Source organism: Melanerpes formicivorus, unplaced genomic scaffold (genome assembly GCF_026170545.1).
Source record: "Melanerpes formicivorus ecotype bairdi unplaced genomic scaffold, bMelFor1.0.p_v2 SCAF_5, whole genome shotgun sequence".
Taxonomy (NCBI): Eukaryota; Metazoa; Chordata; class Aves; order Piciformes; family Picidae; genus Melanerpes; species Melanerpes formicivorus.
Genome location: NW_027142357.1, coordinates 29,825,249 through 29,844,010, shown reverse-complemented (window position 1 = coordinate 29,844,010; position 18,762 = coordinate 29,825,249). Strand labels below are relative to the sequence as shown.

General features: G+C 46.4%; 2 protein-coding genes across 2 annotated transcripts; one reads left to right on the top strand and one right to left on the bottom strand.

Moving 5' to 3' along the window:
- Nucleotides 1-356: 356 nt before the first annotated feature.
- Nucleotides 357-10,636, bottom strand: TSN (translin). Its single transcript, XM_068138980.1, has 6 exons — nt 10,521-10,636; nt 10,347-10,440; nt 5,170-5,266; nt 4,234-4,349; nt 2,806-2,885; nt 357-1,921 (listed from the first exon to the last, which is right to left on the bottom strand). Exons 1-6 carry the CDS (start codon nt 10,584-10,586, stop codon nt 1,685-1,687), a joined length of 690 nt encoding a protein of 229 aa, XP_067995081.1. The 5' UTR covers nt 10,587-10,636; the 3' UTR covers nt 357-1,684.
- A 338-nt stretch (nt 10,637-10,974) lies between these two features.
- On the top strand, nt 10,975-18,541 carry NIFK (nucleolar protein interacting with the FHA domain of MKI67). The gene is made up of 6 exons (XM_068138979.1): nt 10,975-11,147; nt 11,233-11,358; nt 13,447-13,555; nt 14,247-14,458; nt 15,142-15,216; nt 16,412-18,541. The coding sequence occupies exons 1-6, from the start codon at nt 10,998-11,000 to the stop codon at nt 16,586-16,588; spliced, it is 849 nt and encodes a 282-aa protein (XP_067995080.1). The 5' UTR covers nt 10,975-10,997; the 3' UTR covers nt 16,589-18,541.
- Nucleotides 18,542-18,762: the final 221 nt, after the last annotated feature.

The following is an 18,762-nucleotide window of genomic DNA, read 5'->3' as shown; positions in this document are numbered from 1 at the left end:
TTCATTCAGCTGCAAGAGACAGGTATTACCATCTCCCTATGGGACATAAGATACAAAGGATGAGGACAAACAATTACGAGATGCTCGGAAGGTGAACTTTGCCATATCCTGAATTTGGTAGTGATAGATTCCTCCCCACTTCTCCTGCTTTACTTGGTAAAATAGGGCAAAACCAAAAGAGAAGCCTATGAAACCTGTTTGCAGCCTGACTTAGGCCAAGAGTGCACCACCACACCACATACAGAGGGAGGAATTCTACTTGTGCCCAAGGACAGCTGAAGGCTGAACTTTAGTATTTCAGAGTAGGCTTCCACGAAAGGAACCAAATAACAACAGATAATCAGACACAGGCAGAGTTACCAAATGGCCAAAATCAAAGAACAGCTTTTATTGGCCAAAATAACCAAGAAACCATTTTCTTCCAATAAACAAAACCAATACCCTAACTGAAACAATGGTAAATATTTGACAACAAAATGAAACACTAACAAACCCCACATAGACTTGACTGCTTGTGTTCATCCTCTGGACATGTCCCTCCTCCTAAAGAAGTCAGTTTTTTTCCCTTAACCCTCCTGCACCACCAGAAGTAGAGCAATGGCAATACTCAAAATGATTCAGGAGAAGAGAGCACAGAGTGGAGAATGAGTCTGTCCATTTAGACAGAAGAGGCTTGTAGTGTTTGCAAACACATTACATGCAAAGTACCTGAAACTAGTGATTTCACCTGTTCTGAAGGTACAAACATTTTACTGCAGGAATTGTAATTATGGTGTGGGATTGGTTTGAATCCCAGGACACAGATGCAGTTGTGCCCTATACAGATTGATGCTACCTGCAGTTTGTCAGCTAACTCTTGGTAGTTAAAAAAATAAACATTGGTTACACTGAGTTCTCAAGGCAAATGATCATATTCAAACTCAGCATCTACTCGTGCCAGTAGAACAAATGCCAGCCACTGAAAGCAGACTGACAAAATCTTGCTCTCCCTGGCAACAGAAATATACCTGGGGAAGAGAAAGGGAGAGAGAAAAGGGGAGACAGAGAGAGATGTGGCCAGGTGAACTAGGCCAGCTCTACCAGAGAAATTGTCAGACTATTTTCACTGATTTCTCAGTTAAGGGGGATTCATTAACAGAAACCACTGCAAAAGATCTGATTAATAAACAGTTAAGCAAATCTGTTCAATGTACTGATCTAAATGAAAAGTTAAGAAACAAACAAGAAAAATCTGTGTCTTAAAAAAAAAGGATAGATATTTACACACTGTGTCTTGCAAACCATCGCAGGAATCCGCACGGAGCTGCGTGCCGCGCGTGTCTTGAAGGGGGCGCGTGCAGAGACGGCTGGAGCACATCCCTGCCAGGGCAGTGAATAACACTACAGACCTAAGGAGAACTGCAGCTCACGGGAGTTACTGAGTACTACAGGTGCAGTGCACAGGATGGCACCATGTGTTCTGGCCGAGGAGTCTCGCTGGAGGCAGAGCCTCCTGCCCTAGTCTAGACGCAATTTTACAAACCATTTGGAAGGTCTAACACCCGTACTACACCTTGTGTAAGAAAATAGAGCAGCTTTCAGCTGTGGTTCCTCTAAACTACTGTAGGAAGGCCTCGCTAGCATGCTTCCTAAATTGGCAACCATCTGAGGTAATCGATGATGTTGTTGTTGAAATGAGCACCCTTCATTTCTCTCCACCTGCTCCAGCCGTTGCCTCCTTATTGAGTCCTCTGATGGACAAGTCGTAAACCACTTCCTCGATTTTCTTGACGTCGTACTTGAGGCCGTCGTAACGTTTCCTCAGGGAGTCGTTCTTCAGGTTGAGGAGGCGGAAGCCGGAATCCAGCTCATTGATGAAAGTTGAGATGCGGAGAGGGCGAGAATAGTCGCCAGCTGTGACACTGTTCACTGCCAGCCTGGCCTAGCAGAGGAGGATACACAGCAGAACATCAGCAGAGGAACCCACCGAAATCGCTATTCCTATCAGCTGCTTTACCACATGAAGCAGTTCTGTTCCAGGCAGCCACATTACTTAGACTTATATCTACCTTTTTGTTAACTGTAACCCTAGTGACTAGTGTAAAGCTTAACATTTCAGTGAGGAACAACTCTGGTGTACACAGAGGCAGATTGATGGAAGTTACTCAGCTCTGGTGAGACCTCACCTGGAGTACTGCATCCAGTTCTGGAGCCCCTCTATTACAAGAGGAATATGGACACGTTGGAATGTGTCCAGAGAAGGGCCACGTGGATGATCAGAGGGCTGGAGCACCTCTCCTATGAGGACAGACTGAAGCAGCTGGGGCTGTTCAGTCTGGAGAAGAGAAGGCTCCGAGGTGACATAATTGTGGCCTTCCAGTATCTGACGGGGGCCTACAGGAAGGCTGGGGAGAGACTTCTCAGGATCTCAGGTAGTGATAGGACTAGGGGGAATGGAATGAAGCTGGAGGTGGGGAGATTCAGGCTGGACGTGAGGAGGAAGTTTTTCACCATGAGAGTGGTGAAGCCCTGCAATGGGTTGTCCAGGGAGGTGGTTGAGGCCCCATCGCTGTAGGTGTTTAGGACCAGGCTGTATGAGGCTCTGGGCAGCCTGATCTAGTGTGGGGTGTCCCTGCCCATGGCATGGGGGTTGGAACTAGATGATCCTTGTGGTCCCTTCCAACCCTGACTGATACTATGATACTAAGTTCAGGTCACAGTGTTGTGTATCATGACTTCCAGGAATAACTCTGGAAAGTCAGAAAAATATATAGGTTATTTTTAGGTTGGTTTCAATCTAAATACAAGCATGAACATTTTCCTTACCAGCTCACTGGCCAGAGTCAGTACACCAGAAAGATAGTCCTCAATGTCCAGGTGAAAGCCCCGCTCTCGATCAGCTTCAACTAAGAAGAAAAGCAGAGTGGAAATCAAGTGGCACTGGACAAGACCAGCGAGTTGAAATAGCCTTTGTTTACTGGAGCTAGTTTGAAATACCAAGTTTATGAAATAGCATTACAAAATAGAAGTCAGCCTTTTTCTGTGTGTGATACAATTACTGCCTTTCCTCAGCATTCTGATTTGGCATCTTGTGCATCCTCAGCTGGACATGCAACAGGTTGTAACTGAGCCAATGGAACAACTGAATTTACATCAACAGACAGGACAGGGGTAGCAGTCATTTCCTAGAAGAGTATTTTCCTGATTTTTCCCAAATCCCTTGCTCTAGGAAGACACAATTCTCTCACAGCACAGGAATTGAATCTGTTTTTCATACTTTTAAACACCAAACCCAAAAAAGTGAGAAAAATAAGATCTCATCTTTGTGGTTTTGTTTTGGTAGATTTACACCATTTGAATTAGCCATCTTCACTGATGAAGAACTTAGTAACTAATACTTTGGTTGGCATTGGGTTTGCTGATTTCCACCTTCTAAAAGAATAGAATAGACCAGAATAGAATAGAATAGACCAGAATAGAATAGAATAGACCAGACCAGACCAGGTTGGAAGAGACCTTCAACATCATCCAATCCAACCTATTATCAAACACCATCTAATCAACTAAACCATGCAACCAAGCACCCTATCAAGTCTCCTCCTGAACACTTCCAATGATGGTGACTCCACCACCTCTCCAGGCAGCCCATTCCAATGGGCAATCACTCTCTCTGTACAGAACTTCTTCCTAACCTCCTGCCTAAACCTCCCCTGGCACAGCTTGAGACTGTGTCCTCTTGTTCTGGTGTTGGTTGCCTGGGAGAAGAGACCAACCTCTGCCTGTCTACAACCTCCCTTCAGGTAGTTGTAGAGAACAATAAGGTCTCCCCTGAGTCTCCTCTCCAGGCTAGGCAACCCCAGCTCCCTCAGTCTTTCCTCATAGGGCTTGTGTTCCAAACCCCTCACCAAATTTGTTGCCCTTCTCTGGACTCATTCCAGCAAGTCAACCTCCTTCCTAAACTGGGGGGCCCAGAACTGGACACAGTACTCAAGGTGTGGCCTAACCAGTGCAGTGTACAGGGGCAGAATGACCTCCCTGTTCTTGGTGCAGGCCAGGATGCCATTGGCCCTCTTGGCTGCCTGGGCACACTGCAGGCTCATGTTCAGCCTACCATGGGCTTTGTTTTATATAAAAGGTATCAAATATCAGATAAATTTTGGAACTTATTTCTCAGGAAGAAAAGAAATTCTGCTGTCTCCCTGTACTGCTGAGAGCATTATAAGCTTCTCCTCTTCCCTTATGACACAAACTTACTGCCAAGTATTTCTGCAACAGCTTCTCGGGTCACTAAGGCTTCGGATTCCAAGTAGACTACAAATGCTGCGAGAAACACCAACCGCTGCAGCACAAACCTCCAGTGTTCATGGAATCTGTGGAACAAAGTACCAAGTCAAGGTATAAGTAAGGAAAATCTGCTACAGGAGAGGCAGACAAGAAGCACACATTATGCATACATTCTGTTTTCCACATTTACACATAGCATGTTGCAGTATTTTTGGCTGATCAGAATGACTCCAGCTTAAATTCATTTCCTTGGTACTCCAGAACTTCACCCCCAACATAATACGCTGGACGTCAGCATTTGCTTGTACCTTGCACACACATACTCAGGTCGTGGGGTTTCTCAAGTTGTCATGCCCACAAGACAACCAGGGCTTTCCCTCCCGTCTTCCCTCGGCAGATCTGAGCTGACAACATTCTTGTTCTTTGAAACGTTATTGCTAGACACTGTCCCCTTCTGGCAGCAGCAAAACACAGAAGTGACAACTTCATTTAGTACCTGCAGTGCCAAACCAGCCATTTCATGACAGACTTAAAGCTCCCTTTTCAGAAATGCCCTCAAACCAAATAACTTAACTGAAATTAATGGAGCAGCAAATGCTCTGCTTTCAGAAACAAGGGCAGTGCCAACAGAACATCAGGTCCTTGCACTGTCCTTTTTTTCAAGAAAGAAAGATAATTACATGTTGGATATTCTTGGTGAGAAGTTACAAGCAGAGGATTTGAGCAACAGCATTTTTTAATTCTATGTTGATACAAACTCCACACTTCTCTACCATGATCTACTTTCTAAACAGAAAAAACAACCTTTCAGCCCATAAACCTTTAAATCATTCTTCCAAAGCAATGATGCCAAACGTGCCCAGGGAATTCCCACATCCATGTCTGGCCATGTGTGATCCTGCACACCTGTAATACTGATCAGCAGGAAATTTGGTCTTCAGAGATTCCATCTGCGTTCTCACTGTGCTGAAGTGTTCACGAGCCTTCTGACATTTCTTTGGTACTGAAAAAGAAACAGAGCAACCCTCAGCACTTGGCAGAGAGCAGGGTTTTCTAAACTCACGAGTTTTCTGGTGCAGACAGTGATATTTATGCTCCTTTGCTGTCCAAGGAAGTCTACTGGCATGTGAATCAGTCTAAGAAATTGTCAAACCACGAGTCATACAGGTAGAGGAGAAATACTCTAGAGTTCTATGCTGTCTAACCTGCTCTAAGCCTTAGTTTCAAACCTGAGCTAAGATGTCCCAGTGTTATTTAAGAATCACTGCTAATCATACTAATTAGTGTTGCTATAAAACTTATGTCATGGATGAAGAACCCATTCTGTAATAGGTACTGACAAGAAAACACTGTAAAGGTCACACAGCCTATGGTTCAAGAAGCAACAAGGAATAGAGAGAGGCAGGAATGGAGGAACACAGAGTTGATGTGGTGTTCATCTGAGGAATGAACCTACAAGCAAAGGAGCCCAGTGATGTGCTGAGCAGGGTGATAAACAAGAAGTGCTGAAGGAGAGGTGACAAGCAGAGATGAGGAAAGGCTGAAAAAGATATTGAGTGTAAGACCTCCCTCCTCATGGAGGTGGTTGACTCCCTACCCTTGGAGGTGTTTAAAAGACGCAACATAGTTTAGCACCAGACTTGGTAGTTAGAGAATGGTTGGACTTGATAACCTTAAAGGTCTTTTCCAACCAAAATGATTCTGTGATTCTGTGAAGTAGCAGAGGGGCAATTTCATTTGAGGCACTATAAATGCAGAAGAGCTGATACTGTGGCTGGGAGGCAAGGAAGAGAGCAGTGGCACAGTTAAAGCCTCAGGCAACAAGCCCAGCCACGCAGCAGCACCATGGGTAGCACTGCAGGAGAAAGGACACAGCAGCAAGTAGGTGTCAAGTGTAAGCCGATAATGAGATGTTTTTAGTTTTAGCTGTGTGGCTGGAGTGAGAGAAAGGGGCAGCTAGTTGGGCTGTATAGATATTACAAAGAATCAGGATGTTCTCTGGAGTGTTCTAAAGGAGTGCTTTAGAAAGAAAAACAGCAATGACCAGATCAAAAGCAACAGAACAGTGCTGCACACAGCAGCTGGCCCCAAAGAAAGCACACACACCAAGCAGTGACACCCAACAACTCGTACAAAGGACAAGCATCTTTCCTTTCTTCACTTCAACAGCTTAGAATTTTTTCTTCTTATTGATCAGAGTTAGGTTAGATGAGGTGCCACATCCCTTCAGGAAACTGCATTTCCTGCTTTCAGGTTCCAGCCTGCCCACTGTATGTCATCATACTCCTCTTGTTTATGTACCACCCACTGCCACCTCCCGTTGGCTGGTATGAGTTACAGCCACGCTGCACCCGCACTACCAGGGCCCCACAGAACTGATCAGACCAGTACTTAACTGCAGCCTCCTCAGAGATCCTGGTCACCACCCAAGGAAAGCAGGAGATCAACATGACAGCCACTCCTGCATCTTGATGTCTAGAAGCTGGGATTATTTAAACAAGATCCACAGAAGCTAAATCTGAAGCTGTAATGAATGATTCTTATCAAACAAAGGCTACCAGGAGTCACTTATGTGTGTTTAGAAAACTTTTGTCAATTAATAAAACATTATTTCTGCTGAAAAAAAAAGGGGGGGAGGGAGGGGAACTTAAAAATAAAAGCTTCAGGAAGTAGAAGGTAAAAGTGTTTCATGTAGCAGCCACAATGAAGGAAATGTGTGAAGCTCACCAACAGCTACCCTTTGAACACTGTCCTCAAACTACACTCTCTGCCTCAGGTGTGCAAGCTGTCACATGGGAGCTGGGGACAGGATCAGCAATAGATTTGCATTTTGGCTCCTGCCAAAGGAACCTGTGACAAAACCAACCAATCTTTAAAGTTTCAGATAACAGCACCCAACAATACACACAAAACCTCCTGACTTCAAACTATCCTCACTCACCCTTGCATATCACCACTGATGTTTTGCTAAACTTAACACAACACTTTTCAGGAGCACAGACATACCAAGTTGACTTCCAGTCTCCAAAGACCCCACTTGTCACTCAGACTCATGTCAGCTGTAGCACATGCTAAACAACTTTCTGAGCAGTTCTTAAACTCCATTTTGGACAGCAAGGAGAGGGAGCTGAAAGATCCTCCAACCTTGGTCTGGAGGCTACTGGCCTGAGGCTTTGTTGGTTTTCCTTCCCTTCCTCACAGATGAACAGTGACTGACGGTGCTTACCCCACAGCTAAACACTGCCTCATGCTCAGTACAAGGAGAGGCCACAGAGAAGTTGGCACCATGAAACAGCTGCTGTCTATGTGTAGGTGGCTGTCCCATGTAAAAGAGGTTAGATGAAAGCCTCCACAAAAACAGGTTTAGCCAAGAGGTATCTTAAATTCCCAGAGAACAGAGGAAAGGTGTTCTACAAGCTAATGCTCTAAACAGCACTGGCTGGTACAGCAAACCACTCCATACCAAGCTTCCAGCCATCCCCTAGTTAACAGAGCTCACACCACCCCTCACCCTTCTCTTTGTCAGGATGGATTGCTTAGCCTGCTGCAAATCCTTCCCCTGCTTTCACTGGCTCTCTGTTGTCTCCTTTCATCTATCTGCCTCAAGTGATGAAGCAAGAATAACTACGAAGGATCAACCAGCTGTGGGAGACAGAAAGTAATCTTTCACTTATGCTGGCACAAGGGATGGGGCACAACAAGCAATACAGCTTCTGTTGGCAGCAACACTAGCCAAAACCATCCACCACAACATAGCTGCAGTCACCAAGCATCATTACTCTGTCACCTGTGAACTTACAGTAATCCATACTATTTTCACTTGTTTATGAATTAGTAAATAGCTTACCTATGTTTTAACCTTGTTATAGTTCAATATGGTTTATTAATAGTTCTAAGAGTTTTGGTTAAGTCTTGGAAAAAAATAAATACAAGGCTAAAAAAGCCTTGATGCTACACAGTCTAGTCAGGACTCTGATGCAATGAATAATCCTCTCTTCCAGAGTTACAGGAGTCATCAGGTATTCCTTTTTCATCTACTAAGGGTGACTCATTTTAGTTCATTAGTAAAAACGTGGTACTGACTCAACAAATGAGATGCTGTAGTAAGCCAAACAGCCATTTCAGCACACAGCACTGCAGAACTACAGCCACTAGCAAATGAAACTGCAGTCTAAGTCTGTGACATCTGACAAGTGCTATTTATTCCACTCATAATCCTTCTGTTAATTTCCATTATTCTGCCGTAAATCTTTATTAACCTAAAGGTTTATTGACTTTATTATGTGTGTAATTGATGACAAGCTGACAGGTCTATTATCATGAGTTAACTCCTAACCTATTAAGCATGTATTCATTGTCTCTGGTATTACAAGAATTATAAGATGATCTTTTCTCCTGTCTTTGTTTTTTTTCAAATTACTATTTCAGATCTCTTCTCAGACTCTGTGAATTCCATGACCAGCTCTCTTCCAGAGTTAAGATTCAAGTGCAAATATACTGAGCCAGACACAAGTCTCTGCTGTTAAATGCTAGAAGGCAGCACTTGAAATCGATACCCATGCAAAACAACTGCCACAACATCCACAGGTTTGCTCATCTTAGAAGAGTAAGTGTATGCTCGTGTAAATTAACCACCCAGCTGTTCTAATTTTTAGCACAGCCAGGTCACCCAAGCAGGTGGCAGCTGCACTTGCAAGCACAGGACAAACCTCAGGTGTTGCATGTTGCTAAACATGTCTCTCTCAGATGCCAGAGTGAATGTCACCAGCCTGATAATCACCAGTTAGCTCAGCAGGTGAGTAAAATAGCACCCGGTGACATTCAGTCTTCTATTCACCCTCAGGTTTCTCCCCAGATTCCTCTCATGACTTTCCAGGAAAATCAGAATGGTTACTTCATCTTGGAAGCTGACTTAAAAATTGAGTTTTAAAGTCACATATTTAAGGGAAACCCCAGTTTACTACAGTAGCTTCACCAGCAAGTCTAATAATAGGTATTGGGGGAAGAGAAGGAGCACATTTGGCATCTAGGCCTGTAACGATCTGACACGCTGGAGGAAATGAGTTTGTCCAGAACCACTACGTCAAACATCTTAAATGAATTTGGACTGAAAGCAAGGAAGCATGCTAGCTACAACCTCAAAAATAGCAGAACAATTCCAGTTCCCATTCAAGTTTACATCAAGGACAGCTCCTGCTTTAGAACAGAACAGAATAGACCAGACCAGGTTGGAAGAGACCTTTGAGATCACCGCGTCCAACCTATCATCCAACACCTCCTAATCAACTAAACCATGCAACCAAGCACCCTATCAAGTCTCCTCCTAAACACCTCCAATGATGGTGACTCCACCACCTCCCTGGGCAGCACATTCCAATGGGCAATCATTCTCTCTGTATAGAATTTCTTCCTAACCTCCAGCCTAAACCTCCCCTGGCACAGCTTGAAACTGTGTCTTCTTGTTCTGGTGCTGGTTGCCTGGGAGAAGAGATCAACTCCCGCCTGTCCACAACCTCCCTTCAGGTAGCTGTAGAGAGCAATAAGGTCTCCCCTGAGCCTCCTCTTCTCCAGGCTAAGCAACCCCAGCTCCCTCACTTCCCTTTACATTCTGCAACAGATTTTATATTCTTACACGCAGAGCCAGTCTCGTACAAAATAAAGTGCCCCCTCCCCACACCATCCTGAACTCCCTGAAGAGCATTCAGCAGCAGAGTTTTGAGGGGTGTTAGTGAAGAGGTGAGGAAGGGATACAGATACAAAGCATTGCCCAGCAGGTGATGGTAAAATCAGCACACTATAAAACTCTACACGCATGCCATTTAAGAGGGAAAATTGTGAGCCAATCTGACAACCCAGAAAGTGAGCACCTGTAAAAATAAGAGTCTGAAACATCCCAGCTGTACCCCCGAGCAGAAGCCTGCGAGGAGCTCCTGCAGGGCACGCCAGGAGCGCCCACGCGCGACTGAAGCCTGGAAAAGCAGCGCCCGGGACCAAGGGAACCGCGTAGCCCGGGGGTACTCTGCCCCCGCACCCACAGCCGGCTTTTCCCCGGAAGGTGGAGCGGGCGGTACGGTGGAACTCACTGTCCTGGAAGCCGGCTCCCTGGTGCACGCCCTGCAGCAGAGTGAGGATCTCCCGGGCCGTCTGCTCCAGCACCTGCACCACCTTCCGGATCTCCTGCGGACACACGGCGCAGTCAGGCCAGGCCCCGCGCCCCGGCTCTAGCTCTCCCCCAGCCCGCCCGGCCCCGCGCTCACCTCGCGGATGTCCTGGTCGGCCGTGAGGACGCCCTGCAGCGCGATGAACATGTCGCTCACCGACATGGTGCCCGCTGCCACCTCCCGCGCCCACGGGGTCCTTCTGCATGGACGGCGCCGGGCTGCCCCGTGCACTGCCTGAGCGGTCGGAGGAGCCAGGAGGTGGCAGAAGGAGCGGTGCGGATGGGTGTGTGTGGTAAGTTGCTCGTCCCGGGAATGGAGGTGTTCGCTCGTGCTTCAGGGCCCCCGTCCCGGTGCAGCGGGCCCGGTCCCCGGGCGACGCCGTCCCGCCGGGCCACGCCAGGGCCCCGCTGCCTGGCGACAGCACCGCGTTGCTACACGACGTCGTGCGAGCTCAGCAGCGCCGCGCCGCGTTGCTAGGAGACAGCGCATAGCCGCTCTGCGCCTGCGTGCTCCGGACGCCGCGAGACACGCGTGCGAGGGAGGCGACGTACTTCCGGCGGAGGGCAGCGCAGCATGGCGGCCGTGACTGAGGCTCCGGAGGCGGCCGAGCCCGCACCTGTGCGGACATCCGCGTCAGCGTCGTTCCTGGCCTTGGAGCCACAGCTGCAGCGCGAGTTCCAGAAAAAGGTGCAGCAACAGGGCCGCAAGAAGCGAGGGACCAAGGTAAGCGGGACTCTGTGGCGGGGTGGGGGTGGCCTGGCCTGGCCTAGCCGAGCGTGTTCTGATGCGGCTGCTCTGTGCCCCGCAGGAGGAGCTGACGCCGGGCGTAGTGTATGTGGGACACCTCCCGCGGGGCCTTTGCGAGCCGCAGATCCGCGAGTATTTCGAGCAGTTCGGGACCGTGACGCGGCTCAGGCTCTCGAGGAGTAAGAAGGTAAAAGCTCTGCGCGGGCCCCGCCCCTAGGTCTGTGCTCCTCGCTGACAGACATGGGCTCTTCCCTACTTCCCGAGTCTCTTCCGGCCCTTACTGCACGTGAAGGGGCTGCCTGTGTCCTTGCCCGTTTGCCTGATGCTCTGCTTTCGGTGTGTTCCACGTGGAAAACTTGGCTGCAGTTTCACGAGTGAGCAGAAGGGGGCTTGTCCTAATATTTCTGAAACAAGTTATTGGGCTGATAGCTTAGGAGGTGTCGTCTCTGGGGTTGACTGGACCATGCTTTTAAACCTTCCCTCCAACCTAAACTAGTCTGCAGATAGGCAGTGATTGTTAATGTAACCTCTTTCCCCCCCTCCTCAAATAAATGCACTTATGTGAGAAGTGTTGCCAGAATACACAACTTAAAGGTAGAAGTGAAATGTCATGAAACAGACTCTGATTTAGTTTTCTTGTTGCTTTGTACTCAGTAAGTGCAGCTGCTCCTCATTTCGGGATTTATTGCCACATGGAATAGAATAGAATAAACCAGGTTGGAAAAGACCTTTGAGATCATTGAGTCCAACCTATCACCCAACACTATCTAATCAACTAAACCATGGCACCAAGTGCCCCATCAAGTCTCTTCCTAAACACTTCCAGTGATGGTGATGCCACCACCTCCCTGGGCAGCCCATTCCAATGGCTAATCACTCTTTCTATGAAGAATTTCTTCCTAGCATCCAGCCTAAACCTCCCCTGGCATAGCTTGAGACTGTGTCCTCTTGTTCTGGTGCTGGTTGCCTGGGAGAAGAGACCAGCCCCCACCTGGCTACAACCTCCTTTCAGGTAGTTGTAGAGAGCAGTAAAGTTTCCTCTGAGCCTCCTCTTCTCCAGGCTAAGCAACCCCAGCTCTCTCAGCCTCTCTTTTTAGGGCTTGTGCTCCAAACCCTTCACCATCTTTGTTGCCCTTCTCTGGACACATTCTAGCAACTCAACATCTTTCCTAAACTGAGGGGCCCAGAACTGGACGCAGTACTCAAGGTGTGGCCTAACCAGTGCTGAGTTGCTGTGTAAGTTTGTTAACAACAGACCAGCATTGCAGGCCAGCTTTTAAATTTTTTTCTTTTAAGAAATAACTATTAGTGAGCCCCTTTCTAATATGCAAGCATGTATTTGCAAATAATGTCATATCAGGTTGGGACTGAACTTGCTGCTTGTTATTATTTCACTGAAGTTTTATGATACTACCTGTGTTTAGCTGGGAATGGGTGTCTTATGTTTAGCCCTTATCTGGGGCCGAATTATAACAGTTACTCTAGCACCTCATGATTCCTCCAAAGCAGAGAAGGAAAATCAGGAAAAAGTGAGGACATCTGTGAGTTGAAATGAAAAACAATTTCATGAAGCTGCAAAAATAAGGCAAATATGAAGCATACAAAATTATACCCAGTCTGATGAATAAACAGCAGTCAGAGAGAAATGCAGGCCTCGTGCTGAGCAAGCCTCTGCCAGGGGTGGAGAGAAGGAGGAGCCCCTGTTGCCAGCAATCTTCCTCCCTTATAATGAGTTCATGGTGTGGGATACATCTCTAAGCCAGCCTGGGTCAGCTGCCCTGGCTGACTCCAAACTGCTAATGGCCTGAATCCCATGGCTGCCCTGTGATTCTATCCCAGTGAAACCAAGGCAATGGGCTATGACTTAGGACACATAAAATCACAGAATGGTTTGAGTGGGAGGGAACCTTTAAAGGTCACTTAGTCCAACTGTCCTGCAGTCAGCAGGGACATCTTTGACTGGATCAGGTTGCTCAGACCTTGAATGTTTCTAGGAGTGTGTCCTTGCTGGACAACCTGGGTGAGTGTCTCACTGCCCTCTGTAAAAAATGTCTTCCTTTTCTCTAGTGTAAATCTCCCTCTTTTAGTTTAAAACCATCAGCCCTTGTCCTGTTGCAACGGGCTGTGCTAAAACGTCTTACCATCAGGCTTAACAGGCCCTTTAAGTACTGAAGGGCTGCAGTAAGGCCTCCTGGAGCCTTCCCTTCTCCCCAGTAATTTTAACACAGTCTCCAGGTATCGAAGCATTCAGATTTCTTTCTGTCATTGTCTGCAGACGGGAGGTAGCAAAGGCTACGGATTCATAGAGTTTGAGTCTGATGATGTGGCCAAGATTGTTGCAGACACAATGAACAACTACCTGTTTTCTGAAAGGCTGCTGAAGTGTAAGTAGAAGCTGAAATGCAAGTTCTCTAATGTGCAAATGAAATTCATGTGGGTTTGTGTGGATTTTTTTTTTTTTTTTAACTTTGGAGAAGGTTGCTTTTTTTTTTTTCATATGAAGTTTTGTTCCAGAAAGGATTTTCTGTGGGAATGAGCTTTTCTTGCTTGGCTGTTCATGCATAAACAACATCCCCAGCACTCTTTTGTTCTATACTACAGTTTTTCCTTTAGGCTGATACTGTTCACTGTAAAATTGTGTGATATGAATTCTCAGGGAACAGTGGAGCTTGCTGTGGAGACCCCTCCTTTAATATGGAAATTTTGTCTTATGTTGCACTTGCTGTCTGTGTAGTTAACCAGAAATAGCCCTCTGTGTCTAAAACTTTAATGAAATGAGCAAGTTTCTCAGGGGTGGTGACAATAACACTGTTCTGAAGGATTAGGAGTTAGATGTGCATCAGCTTCAAAAGAAGTCTCTCTGTGTTCTAGGTGGAACTGAAAAAGGGTTCTCTTCATCCATCCATTACTGGTTCTCGTAGCAAGGAGTGTTTCGTTACTTCCCATTTTGTCTGTTCATAAAACGCTGCACTAGTGCTCTGCAGCAGTGGGGGATGGTGGTAAAACGAGAGCTGAATAGCGTTTGGTGAGAGGTGTAGCTCTGCTGTAACTCCATGTTATATGTTTGTGGTACAGGTCAGTTCATGCCTCCTGAAAGGGTCCACGAAAACCTCTTCAAAAACAGTAGCAAAATGTTCCTGAAGCCCTCCCAGCCAGCAGTCAGGCGGTACAATAAGGTTCGTTCACTGGTGCAGAAGGCCAAGATGACAAAGCGCCTGCTACGAAAGGAGAAGCTGCTGCGGAAGAGGCTGGCTGAAAAGGGACTCGACTACGACTTCCCAGGATTTGTAAGTTTGGCATCGTGACGATGACCTCCTTATGCAAAATGTGGTTCTAAACACCTTGTGTGCTAAACACAAAGAAATTCTGTGCCTTCTGCGGAACTGGTGAAGGAGCAGAGCACCAGGGAGACTTCCTGGCATTCAGAACTGTAGAGAAGCCCCTGGAAACTTGTGTTCTGCTGTTACTGGGTTGTACTCTGTGTATGTGTGGCTTTACTTTTAGACAAGTAAAGAAGTAGCAGCAATGTCCAGTTCTGGGCCCCTCAGTTTAAGAAGGACATGGAGACACTTGAACGTGTCCAGAGAAGGGCAACAAGGCTGGTGAGAGGCTGAGCACAAGCCCTATGAGGAGAGGCTGAGAGAGCTGGGGTTGTTTAGCCTGGAGGAGGCTCAGGGGTGACCTCATTGCCCTCTACAACTACCTGGAAGGTGGTTTTAGCCAGGAAGGGGTTGGTCTCTTCTCCCAGGCAACCAGCACCAGAACAAGGGGACACAGTCTCAAGCTGCACCAGGGGAAGTTTTTATTCCAACCAGATAATTTCTGTGGCTCTGTAAGTTATTAATTCAAACTTCAGTGCTGTGGCAATGATTTTGTTGTTTAGAAGCAAAGAAACCTATAGACTGTTAAGAGACTTCATCTCCACACAAGGAAGCTTGTAGTGATCTGTCTGATCTGTCTTGCCTCCTAGGCTGCACAGGAACTTCCCATAAAGAGAATTAAAACATCCAAGAAGTCAAAACTGAACATTTCTGTGAGCAGCCAGGTAAGGCAGAGCAGTCCTGGTGGTGCCCAGCATCACACTTCACCTTTCACACCGAGGCAGATGTTTCAAGTCTGCAGCTGGTTTCTTCATACTAATTTTAATATCTCACTTGAACCTCAGGTTCAACTAAAAACCTGGACATTGTTTGCTTGAGAGATCTCTTTTACCAAAAGTAGCTCATTCAAGATACATTAACGCTCTTCAACAGAGGAGGGTGGATGAATCCTCTCGGTTCTTTCTCCCGTGGGAGTATTTAACAGCAAGGCTTCTGCTCAGCGTGTTTTAACTAGCAGTGCTGGACCCAAGGTGCATCCAGCCGCTGGTGTATCTGCTCTCAGTCTTTTCAGCACTAACTTGAGGCAGGAGAAACACAGGGTGCTGGGGACAGTCATTCTGTATCCCCTACATCTATGCTTCAGACCCATATGAAATGATCTCCTCACTGTTGTCCTTATGCACTGTGCTACATTATACTATTGGCCTGTTTGACAAAGAGGAGGTTGAACTGTTGATACAGTTTAGTGCTGTACTGTCTCGCCTCCATGCTGTCCAGGTGTGGTATTCCCATAGTAGCAGTAGGAGGAAAGGGAAGCTCAGGTCATCAGGACTGAGATTTGAGGCGCTGACAGTCTTAGAAGCATGTAAGATGTTTCTATTTTGTTTCACCACCATTGCAAGTTTAGCTTTGTTTTTTTTAACATTACTGGATTTACTTGTGAATAGTTGGGACAGAGATTCTTGTGAGGAAGAAAGGATAAACTTGTACATTCAGTCAGCTTCTGAAAGCACGCTGAGATAATGAAGCTGGGATATTTCAGCTCTGCTGTGAGCTTGAATGTAGCAGTTCTGTGTGCCAGTCTTGAATACACTCCCTCCCTGCCCCCCCAAGTCTTTTCCTCTTGGCTTTCTTTGTGTTTTGAGTCAGGAAGTAATAAAGTTTAGAAGGAAAATGTGCATAATGACATGTTAGTGTGAATTAATGTGAGTTTGCCTTTCATCTGGAGTCTTCTGAAGATGACACTTTTGTCTGCAGAAACACTGTCTACAAAAATAACTAGTTATAAAAAGAAAGCAGTTTTCCCTACCATGCTTCTAAAGGAGAGCTGGAATGAGATGCTTTGTGACACCACAGAGGCAGTGACAGCTTCCTCTGGCAGATGCTTTGCAATGAATTGTGTTTTTCTGATCTCCTCAGGATCCTACTCCAGTCTGTACTCCAACAGTGCTCGAGCGCCGGAAAGCTGCTCAGGTGGACGATGACACAGAGGACAATGAAATAACTCTCAAACTGCCCCCTGCCAGTGTTAAGAATGCTGTGCAGAGACAAAAGAAGCAGCCAAGGAAAAGACCAAACCTGAAGAAACAGACATAACGTTTTGATGACTGTAGCCATGTTTTTTCCTCAGCTCAAAAAGTGGCAAGGTGGAACTTCTCATGGTTCTGCTGTTCTGGCCTGGTTTGCCTTGATTAGACTGTTTCAGTCTATCCTGGGCAAGGAATCTATTCACAGTCCCCTCTTAACCCCACCCTGTTTAGCCATTGGGACCTACAGCCTTCTGCCTTTGAAGATACTCTTGACTTTGTGCTCACAAGTGCCCGTGCTGAGACACACCTGCAGTCATGCTACAATCTTAATTCTGTAACTTGTCTCTAGCACCCACTATTTTGAAAGAAGGCTGTGCATTCAGTACTGGCTGATGCAGGTTGTGTCTTACATTTATAATTCATGTCAGGTTATAAAAAAATAATGTACATTTTTCAGCTGTGTTGACTGTTGGTGTTTCTTCTGTTGTCTGTGTTTCAGGTGAGTTCTCACATGCTGTTATGAGGGATGTTTTTCCCTCAGGAAGACATACCTTGAATTTCTTCTGTTTATGGTCAGTCAAGAATTGCCTGTACTGTCCAGGTCAGAGGCAGAATGCTACACTGCCAGAGTACACTAGTGCCTTTTCTACCCTGCTTTCAGCAATGCCTGGGGAACTCAGCCTTTGCTAGGATGTGGAGTGGTTGCAGAGGATGTGGAAAGGACTGGGATTAGAAAGTTGGTGAGAAGAGACAGATCACTGAAGTGATTGAAGATTCCCATTGCTTTCCCTGTGCAGGTGAAAGGTCTGTATTGGAGAGTGTATCCCACCGTGGAGGATGTAGGGTGACTTGTGTTGGCTGGTGGTATAGGCAGAATCACAGCTGTGCTTCTGTTCCTCATACACTTGTGGAAAAGGCATTTCACACTGCTGAGGTTTCAGGTGTGACTGGGCTGACCAGGCAAAGGTAACTTGCTCCTTCTCTGAGATTTTGTGTGCCATTAAAGTGCTGTTGCTTGGTTCAGACAATGTTCAAGGAACTGCAAAGTGGGGCTGCTTTTAGAGGGTCTTCTTGTTGAACTGTGGAGAGGAGCAAATTCTGACAACTAGCTTATGTACAGCTGTTCTCAGAGTGAGCACCTGAAAATAAACCCAAGACTTATTCCAGTGTAACCTGTCACAGCTGACTGCAGATACCCAGCCCAGTTGGAAAATACAATTTGACAGTACAGTTAGCATTTAGATCTTGCAAATCTGAGATCTGCATAAATTCCAGTTGGGGTTTTGTGGCATGTACTTAGCTGTGGTCTTTTACTGTCTGAGATGAAACATTCTTTACTGCTGTACTGTTGGCTGTAGGTCAGGCTTGGCAGCAGATTTCAGAGGGAAGCCCAGGTGATCATGACTGGCTGCTTAGGTAGGTGACTGGTGCTAATTCCTTGTCTATTTTAAGACTTGGACTCCTGGAAGAGCCAAGAAAATCAACCTGGTTAATTTTGCCCTTTCTGCCCTGATCACTTGAATAAGCATGTGATGGTAATGACATTGTCTCAGTGACTCAAATTGGATCATTCTCCTTTGTTCTAAACTGCTGGAAAATGCACGTGGATGAGTGGGTCTTTATATCCCATCCTTGTCATCTTGGGCATGCTGGGGGAATCTGTTAACCAGCCTGGTGGTCACTGACAGTCTTTGCCCTTTAGTAGCAGCTTTATGGCATGCTTCTGCAAACTTTCTCCTCTGTGCATTGTGTGCATGTGAGACGGGCAGTATTTAGACCTCAGACCCATAGAAAACTCGTCCTTGGCTAAGGCCTGAGATAAACAGGATCAGATTGGTTGTCAGAAATTGCTTAGCTGTTAGTAACTGACCTGAAGCTCTGAAAATGTTCAGCCTTGACTTACAGCTGAAAGCAGCAGAAGAAAAGCAAAATGTATCTGCCCAGAATGGACAGCTTTCTTTTAAAATCTATATTCCAGACTGTGTTATGCAAATAAAGATGGCTGTTGGGTGAAGATGAACAGGAAACATGGCTGGATTTTCTTCTGCCTGGAGCTGTCTCTTGGGCGGTCTGACACCGGGGGGCAGCAGTGTATTGGGGACGCAGGCCACCATCTGACAAAGGCGGCTCAAGGTTCTCTGGGAAACGACGTCCTGGATTTACAAAGAAACCTGTCTAGTCCTGGCAGTTCAGAGTGGCTGGTTTCAGTGGTGTGACTAACCCATCCCTGCCGTGATTTAA

What these genes read in the sequence shown, in the direction of transcription:
- TSN (XM_068138980.1), bottom strand. Translation starts at nt 10,586, where the DNA reads ATGTCGGTGAGCGACATGTTCATCGCGCTGCAGGGCGTCCTCACGGCC. An exon ending in CCGACCAGGACATCCGCGAG is followed by an intron (nt 10,441 to 10,520) that starts GTGAGCGCGGGG and finishes GTGTGTCCGCAG; the next exon opens with GAGATCCGGAAGGTGGTGCA. An exon ending in TGTTGCAGAAATACTTGGCA is followed by an intron (nt 2,886 to 4,233) that starts GTAAGTTTGTGT and finishes TTTTCTTCTTAG; the next exon opens with TTGAAGCTGATCGAGAGCGG.
- NIFK (XM_068138979.1), top strand. Translation starts at nt 10,998, where the DNA reads ATGGCGGCCGTGACTGAGGCTCCGGAGGCGGCCGAGCCCGCACCTGTG. An exon ending in TTCTGAAAGGCTGCTGAAGT is followed by an intron (nt 13,556 to 14,246) that starts GTAAGTAGAAGC and finishes TTTGTGGTACAG; the next exon opens with GTCAGTTCATGCCTCCTGAA. An exon ending in ACTACGACTTCCCAGGATTT is followed by an intron (nt 14,459 to 15,141) that starts GTAAGTTTGGCA and finishes CTTGCCTCCTAG; the next exon opens with GCTGCACAGGAACTTCCCAT.